Genomic DNA, 9260 nt, shown 5'->3' with positions numbered 1-9260 from the left:
CCATACAGCTTGCCAATCCTACGAGAAGACAGCCCCACAATAGACATATTGCCGATTTTGATACACCTCACCAACACTTTCAAATAGATCAGCTATTCAAGTTCATGCCTGATAAGACCTGATTTTGACCATATTTATGGATCACTTTCAGTATCTTATGCAGGTGTTTTCACTCAGTTTTAAAGGTTTTATAAGTGTTTTCTATGTTTTGGAGTTTTGAAAGGCTTTTCAGGAAAGTTGGAGTTTTGGAGTGCATTTTGGAGCAAAAGTACATTTTTGGATAAATTTAGCCGTCAGAATTTTGGCAACCAAATAAGACATTCTCACCGTCTGATCATCCCCAACTTTGGCAACATTATATAGGAGACAACCAGCTTTCCAACACACTTAGAATCAAAGCAATCCAACGGTTAGATCTCCAGATATCATCAATGCACTGAAGGCTAATCAACACAGTCCACTCAAGGACAGAAGCTTTCACCCGCGGCTAAGATTGTTCCCACCGCGGCTCAGCTTGTTTCACCCCCGGTGGACCTATGTCCAAACCTCATGAGCCCAACTGAGGCCCAAGATACGTCCTGCACCCATTTTACAAGTCCTAGACGCCCAGACTTGAAGAAACACTATGAATACTCATATTTAGGTCTTTTGTAAGGGAACCTCTTTCTTCTCTTTGAGAGAGAACTCATTTGTAGTTTTAGGTTTTATTTTTGTTCATCTGTAGAAGATTTTCATCGCCATACAGTGTCTTCAATAAGAGAAGATTTCTGCAACTTTTGTTTAATTACTTTTTGACTTTCTAGTTTTTAAACCAATGATGATGTCTAACTCAGCCATGTCTGAGTTGTCAACGAGTTGGGTGAAAGGACAATCCAAAGGGATCCCATGTTCGACTGACATCTAGGGTTTTAGGAAAAAGGATTTTGATTTTTGCATGATTCTCCCATTCATCCAAATCTCAAAGCGATAACTCTGGATTGATCACCCAGAGTCCGATCCTAGGTTAAATCCGAGCCACGAGAGTGTTGTATCTGGGTTGCCTGAACTAGATCTTATGGACATCACCATCGTAAGAGATGAAATCTACCTACGGATGATACGTAAGCCGAGATGCATTCCGATCTGAAATGCATGATCTTGTTGAGGCATGAGAGCGAGAGTTAATTGTCATGAATAAATGATTAGATGATTAGGGTGACGAGAGTTGGCTAATATTACAAGTGTCTATCCTAATTTCAGAGTCATAAATAATCATTGCCTAAATTCCTTGTGTTTGAAAACATGAACCCCAAGGATAAACAAAAATCTCAGCGCCAATTTTCATAGAGTTTTCAACTAATTTTTTTTCAAGCTTTTTAATTCTCTATTTAATTAGATTTAGTGACAAACCAGAACCCCTTTTTATTCAAATTAGGTCTATGATGTTTTTTAGCATCAGTTAAAAGTCCTGAAGATACAAATCTCTGTTGATTCGATCCCTAAGTACTACTGCGTTTGCTGTGCACTTGGAGCTTGTCTAGGGTAAAACTTGTGTTTCCCACTGCACCCACATTAAGTTTTTGGCGCCGTTGCCGGGGATTTGTCGCGGTTGACTTGATTTCTTAATTTAATTTCAATTTTAGATCACAAGATTTTCGAGTTCTGCTGGAAGATTTTCTAACTTCTCTTTTTATCTTTGCTTTCTTTGCTCTCAGGTGCATGAAAACTAGGAGAAATCCTGCCAACATTGTACCGCCCCTAGACGAGATCAACAAACACAAAAGAGAACTTTGGAAACTCTGACAAAGGACGCTCAAGATGGCCAATCCGAATGCCCATTGGAAAGATCTTTTAAACCGTGATCAAGATGATCACATTGGAGACGATGACCGTGATTCTATTCACGATGATGATCGAGATGCTGCCCATGAAGCATATGGCCACCCACAACTCGATGAAGAGGGAAATTAAATCCCTAGTAATGCTGCTCAAGCCGCTGATGATTAAAGGAGTCGAGATCGGGAAGAACAAGGAGAAAGAAGGAATGATGAAAACATTGTTCCACCAAATGGTAGAGAGTCCAATCGACCCATATAACTTGCCAATCCTGCGCAAAGACAGCCCCGCAATAGAGTTATTGCCGATTTCGATGCACCTCACAAACACTTTCAAAATAGATAAGCTATTCAAGTTCATGCCCCAGCAAGAGGAGATCACAAGATAAAACCTCAGATTGTCTTTTTGGTGAAGCAAAATCAGTTCCATGGAATCTCTACTGAGCATCCACTGGACCACATTGATCTTTTTGAAGAAATATGTGGAATAGTGAGAACCACTCCAGACACTGTGGACTATGTGAAGTGTAAGCTTTTCCATTTCTCTCTAAGTGATAAAGCTTTTAGATGGTTAAAATCTATACCATCTGGTTCTATTACTTCATGGGAAGAATGCAAGTCAGCTTTCCTGAACCACTTCTACACCCAGTCAAGATCAAACCAGCTGAGAAACAAGATACAAAGTGATATGATCAAGACCAGCTTAGGAACTGAGGAGATTGAAGGAGAACAAGGAGAGCTTGAACCAGAATCGAATGAAGACCAAGAGCAGCTGAAACCCGCGGAAGCAAGTATAGACGAAGACAAAGACTTGCATATTCCGATTGGTCCAATGACGAGATCAAGAGCAGTAAAGTTCAAGCAAGCTTTTCACAAGCTACTACACACCATTCAGGGCAATCTTAAGTGTGCTAATCCAACTACATTGGTTGTGATACAAGCCACCTAAGAGTTCATCAAGAGAGGTGTTGTGACTTGTGCTCTTTTTCCCTTCGTTTGGTTTTGTCCCAATTGGGTTTTCCAAACAAGGTTTTTAATGAGGCTTGTCCACAACACTTTTACAAAAGGCCTCTTGATGGAAACCTAGCCCATTTCGTTCACCAAATGCGATCAAGGAAGAGAGGAGCCTATTTTCAAATTCAAACTAGTCTAAGTCTTAGTCATTGAGTCTTTAAGTCGTCTTAGTTGTCTTTGTTATTTCCTATGTGTTCGAGACTCTATATGTATTGCTCTTGTCTTTCTTTTCAATCTATCAAACCTTTTATTTCTAAAACTCTCTCTAAATCGTTTGATCACCAGCTTGATTAGTGAATTCGGATTATATCCTTTCATTACAAGCTCTTTATTTCTGTTGATAGTCTAAGAGATCTTTTCATCTCTCTTAGAAGTGTCAAGGTGTTTTCCCCGCGTTACATCATATTTCCTCGCGCCATATTCATTCTTTTCATTCCGCAATACCTCAAACCATCAAATTTAGAGATCACAATCATTGGAGAGTAGTCCAGGGCTTGATCCTCACCTAGGATCATATCAAGTGGTATCAGAGCAAATCTCCAAACCCAGGTTGTGTCTTTTCGTGTTTAACGATTTTATGACTTTTCATATTCTATTTTGTTCATGACAATTTGTGTGAACTAGTCGGATCGTGCTCTCTAGCATCTGATCTCTCTAGTTTATATTACAAGTCATCCAGAATTTCAAAGAATTTTCATAGAAAGAATTAGGGTTTCTAAAAGTCAGATTGTCGTATCATGTTCTGTATCGAATTTGAACAATTATTAAACTAGCGTGTGTATTCTTCGAGCTCTTTTACTGGTTCTTTTACTTGTCATCTGAACAGGTACAATGGAGGAATCGGCTCATGAGAAAGAAGACCCCGCGAACCCAAGCGGATCGACAAACAAACTTATGATGGACGCTATGATGACTCAAATGATGTCTCTCATGCGGCGGGAGTTTGAAAATATGAGATCTGACATGGAGAAGATGGTTTCGGACAAACCAAGAAAGAGCAGTGACCATTCGGCTTCGGAGCAATACTACAGCAACTCCTCTAGAGCTCGTTCATCAAGAAGAAGAGTAAGCGATAGAGAAGAAAGAAAGCCAAGGTCTAGCGATCCTATGGGCAGCCTCAAGCTCACGATTCCTGAATTCAGAGGCACAGCTGATCCGGAAGAGTATTTGGAGTGGGAAAAGAAGATTGAACTTGTGTTTAACTGCCGAGACTACACCACCGAGCACAAGATAAAGCTGGCCCCAACAGAGTTTAAAGACTATGCCCTAAGCTGGTGGGATAACCTGGTCACGACCAGAAGAAGAATCGGAGAAGATCCCATCGAATCATGGAACCAATTGAAGGCGATCATGAGAAGAAGATTTGTACCAAGTCATTACCACAGAGAACTGCATTTCAAACTCAGGAGTTTAACCCAAGGAAGCCGATCTGTAGAAGAATACTACAAGGAGATGGAAACTCTCATGATGAGAGCTGATATTCATGAAGACAGGGAAGCAACGATGGCTAGATTCATGGGAGGATTAAACAGAGAAATAGTTGATCGATTAGAGGTGCATCACTACGTGGAACTAGAGGAACTGTTGCACAAGGCTATTATGTTCGAGAAACAGCTCAAGAGAAGAAACTATAAACCTAGCTACGGATCCAACAAGCCAAGTTTTCAGAAGGAAGAGAAAACGAGTTTCCAAAAGGAGTTTAAGCCATTCTCCAAGTCTAAGGGTGAAGAACAAAGCATCAAAGGAAAAGAAGTGGTGACTACCTCCAAGAATAGAGATATTCAGTGTTACAAGTGCAAGGGGTATGGTCACTATGCGAGTAGCTGTTCCAACAAGAAGATAATGATCATTAAAGAGAATGGAGAAGTGGAAACTGAAGAAGAACAGTCTGAAGACGAGGAACAAATAGAGATGCCTGCTCGAGGAGAACTATTGGTAACTAGGAGGACTCTGAATGTTCAAACCAAGACCGAGGGAAACGAGCAAAGGGAAAATTTATTTCACAGCCGATGTATGGTGCAAGGAAAAGTATGCAGCTTAGTAATAGATGGTGGAAGATGTACTAACGTGGCTAGTGAGTCTATGGTGGAAAAATTAGGTTTGAAACTAATGAAGAGGCCGAAACCTTACAAGCTAAAATGGTTGAATGAGGCTGGAGAAATGGTGGTCAAAAACCAAGTTATGGTGCCAATATCGATAGGCAAATACCAGGATGAGATTCTGTGTGATGTTTTGCCTATGGATGCGGGGCATATCTTACTTGGAAGACCATGGCAATCAGATAGAAGGGTTATGCACGATGGGTTCACAAACCGTTATTCCTTTGATTATCACGGCAAGAAAACTACTTTGGTTCCCTTAACTCCTCAAGAAGTTCAGCAAGACTAGATCGCTATGAAGAAGAACAAAGTGCAAACCATCTCTACAAACTCTCTATCAACGAGCCTCATGATAACCAAACCAAAGGGAAGTCAACTTCCAAACTATTTACTAGTTTTTAAAGAATGTTTTAACCTAAATATGCCTACGCAGGATATTCCTAGCAAGATAAGATTACTTTTGCAGGAATTCAAAGACGTATTTCCAGAGGAGAATCCGCAGGGCTTACCACCAACAAGAGGCATTGAGCATCAGATTGACTTTATACCCGGAGCCTCACTTCCGAACAAACCAGCCTATAGGACTAATCCTTTGGAGACCAAAGAGCTTCAAAAGCAAGTCACCGAGCTCATGGACAAGGGACACATTCGTGAGAGCATGAGTCCATGCGCAGTACCTGTTTTACTTGTTCCAAAGAAAGATGGCAGCTGGAGAATGTGTGTAGATTGCCGAGCCGTCAATAATATCACGGTGAAGTATCGACACCCTATACCTAGATTAGATGACATGCTTGATGAATTACATGGTTCTAGCATCTTTTCTAAGGTAGATCTTAAGAGTGGATATCACCAGATTAGAATGAAAGAGGGTGATGAATGGAAAACTGCTTTTAAGACTAAGCATGGCTTATACGAATGGTTAGTCATGCCCTTTGGTTTGACCAATGCGCCTAGCACGTTTATGAGGTTGATGAATCATGTTCTTAGAGCTTACATAGGTCATTTTGTTGTGGTATACTTTGATGACATTTTAATTTACAGCAAAAGCTTAGATGAACATGTGGAGCATCTTAGAAAGGTTTTAGAAGTGCTTAAAAGGGAAACCTTGTATGCGAATTTAAAGAAATGCACTTTTGGAACAGATAACCTTGTCTTTTTAGGTTTTGTTGTGAGTGCAGATGGAATCAAGGTTGATGAAGAAAAGATAAAGGCGATTAAAGATTGGCCAAGTCCAAAGTCTGTTAGTGAAGTAAGAAGCTTTCATGGACTTGCGGGTTTCTATCGAAGATTTGTCAAGGACTTTAGCACTCTAGCGGCTCCCCTCACCGAAGTTATCAAGAAAAATGTGGGATTCAAATGGGAACAAGAACAAGAAGAAGCATTTCAAGTCTTGAAAGACAAGCTTACTCATTCCCCGGTGCTTTCTCTCCCTGACTTTACTAAAACTTTTGAGATAGAATGTGATGCCTCAGGTATTGGTATTGGTGCTGTTCTTATGCAGGAAAAGAGGCCCATTGCATTCTTCAGTGAGAAACTTGGAGGAGCTACACTGAATTACCCTACATATGACAAGGAGCTGTATGCGCTTGTGAGAGCTCTCCAAACATGGCAACACTATCTCTGGCCTAAAGAATTCGTCATTCACACTGACCATGAGTCCCTCAAGTATCTAAAAGGCCAACAGAAGCTGAACAAAAGAGATGCTAAGTGGGTCGAGTTCATCGAGACTTTCCCATACGTCATCAAGTACAAGAAAGGTAAAGATAATGTGGTCGCTGATGCATTGTCTCGCAGGTATGTTCTCTTGAATTCCTTAGAGACTAAACTGCTCGGTTTTGAACACATTAAGAGTCTATATCCTACTGATGCTGATTTTAAAGAAATATATGCTTCGTGTGAGAAGTTTGGTAGTGGGAAATACTATAGAGCTGATGATTTCCTGTTCTTTGAAAACCGTCTATGTGTACCTAACTCTTCTATTCGAGATCTTTTTGTCAAAGAAGCTCACGCAGGTGGACTAATGGGTCACTTTGGCGTTGCCAAGACTCTAAGTACAGTCCAAGAACACTTTTATTGGCCACATATGAAGAAAGACATCGAGAGGACATGTGAACGATGTGTTACTTGCAAGCAAGCTAAGGCTAAGAAACAACCCTACGGTTTGTATACTCCTTTGCCTATTCCTTTGCATCCATGGCACGATATTTCTATGGACTTTGTCGTTGGATTGCCTAGGACCAAGACAGGTAAGGATTCTATCTTTGTGGTTGTAGATAGGTTCTCTAAAATGGCTGATTTTATTCCATGTAATAAGACCGATGATGCCATGAATGTTGCTAACTTGTTCTTTAGATATATCGTTCGATTGCATGGCATGCCTAGACCTATAGTTTCTGATAGAGATACTAAGTTCCTTAGTTTCTTTTGGAAAACTCTTTGGTCTAAGCTAGGAACTAAACTGCTTTTCTCTACCACATGTCATCCGCAATCTGACGGTCAAACTGAAGTAGTTAATAGAACTTTGTCCACCTTATTGCGTGCATTGATTAAAAAGAACCTTAAAATTTGGGAAGAATGTTTACCACATGTAGAATTCGCCTATAATCATGCTAAGCATTCTGCATCTCAGTTCTCACCATTTGAAATCGTTTACGGGTTCAATCCTACTTCACCTTTGGATCTAATGCCTTTACCTTTGAGTGAAAGAATTAGCTTAGATGGAAAGAAAAAGGCAGAGCTAGTGAAAAAGATCCATGAGAAGGCGCGCATCAACATTGCGAATAAAACTAAGTATTACGCCAAGCATGCCAACAAGAACCGAAAGGAGATGGTCTTTGAAGAAGGAGACATGGTGTGGATTTACTTAAGGAAAGACAGATTTCCCAATGAAAGAAAGTCTAAGCTCATGCCGCGAATCGACGGACCCTTCAAGATCGTCAAGAAAATCAATAACAATGCCTATCAGCTGGACCTTCAAGGTAAGTATTCTGTGAGTTCGAGCTTCAATGTTTCTGACTTAGTTCCTTTTCTTGCAGAAGATACAGATTTGAGGACAAATTCTTTTCAAGTGGGAGAGGATGATATGATCAAGACCAGCTTAGGAACTGAGGAGATTGAAGGAGAACAAGGAGAGCTTGAACCAGAATCGAATGAAGACCAAGAGCAGCTGAAACCCGCGGAAGCAAGTATAGACGAAGACAAAGACTTGCATATTCCGATTGGTCCAATGACGAGATCAAGAGCAATAAAGTTCAAGCAAGCTTTTCACAAGCTACTACACACCATTCAAGGCAATCTTAAGTGTGCTAATCCAACTACATTGGTTGTGATACAAGCCACCTAAGAGTTCATCAAGAGAGGTGTTGTGACTTGTGCTCTTTTTCCCTTCGTTTGGTTTTGTCCCAATTGGGTTTTCCAAACAAGGTTTTTAATGAGGCTTGTTCACAACACTTTTACAAAAGGCCTCTTGATGGAAACTTAGCCCATTTCGTTCACCAAATGCGATCAAGGAAGAGAGGAGCCTATTTTCAAATTCAAACTAGTCTAAGTCTTAGTCATTGAGTCTTTAAGTCGTCTTAGTTGTCTTTGTTATTTCCTATGTGTTCGAGACTCTATATGTATTGCTCTTGTCTTTCTTTTCAATCTATCAAACCTTTTATTTCTAAAACTCTCTCTAAATCGTTTGATCACCAGCTTGATTAGTGAATTCGGATTATATCCTTTCATTACAAGCTCTTTATTTCTGTTGATAGTCTAAGAGATCTTTTCATCTCTCTTAGAAGTGTCAAGGCGTTTTCCCCGCGTTACATCATATTTCCTCGCGCCATATTCATTCTTTTCATTCCGCAATACCTCAAACCATCTAATTTAGAGATCACAATCATTGGAGAGTAGTCCAGGGCTTGATCCTCACCTAGGATCATATCAAAAAGTTTCCAACAAGGCCTAATAGAATCATTTTATGAAGCTTGGGAGCGATTTAAAGAGTATGAGAGAGACTGCCCTCATCATGGTTTCTATGGAGCAAACCTGCTAAGCACCTTCTATAGAGGACTTCAGTAGAAGTATCAACTTTCTCTTGGCACTGCCTACAATGGAGATTTCAGTTTGAAAACTATACCACAAGGGATAGCACTCATCGAAAATTTGGCTGTAACCAACAACAACAACCCAGAGTATGACAGATCAAAGAAGACTATCATTAGTCATGAGTCAAGGGAGATTTCTGAGCTAAAAAGCATGGTAAGTCAACTTCTTAAATCTCAAAATAAGAATATACATGCTTGTGATACTGCGGCAGGAAATGATGAAAATGGTAGATATGAAGATGATG

General features: G+C 40.2%; 1 protein-coding gene and 1 pseudogene across 1 annotated transcript; one reads left to right on the top strand and one right to left on the bottom strand.

Annotated features, from left to right (window-relative positions):
- Nucleotides 1–3659: 3659 nt before the first annotated feature.
- On the top strand, nucleotides 3660–8270 carry LOC112083475. The gene is made up of 6 exons (XM_024151503.1): nucleotides 3660–5117; nucleotides 5394–5646; nucleotides 6088–6721; nucleotides 6854–7626; nucleotides 7774–7905; nucleotides 7963–8270. The coding sequence occupies exons 1-6, from the start codon at nucleotides 3660–3662 to the stop codon at nucleotides 8268–8270; spliced, it is 3558 nt and encodes a 1185-aa protein (XP_024007271.1).
- A 572-nt stretch (nucleotides 8271–8842) lies between these two features.
- LOC112083730 lies at nucleotides 8843–8943 on the bottom strand (annotated as a pseudogene).
- Between the last annotated feature and the right edge of the window lie 317 nt (nucleotides 8944–9260).

This window comes from Eutrema salsugineum, unplaced genomic scaffold (genome assembly GCF_000478725.1).
Source record: "Eutrema salsugineum unplaced genomic scaffold, Eutsalg1_0 scaffold_6, whole genome shotgun sequence".
Taxonomy (NCBI): Eukaryota; Viridiplantae; Streptophyta; class Magnoliopsida; order Brassicales; family Brassicaceae; genus Eutrema; species Eutrema salsugineum.
This window is presented reverse-complemented; position numbering and strand designations above follow the sequence as displayed.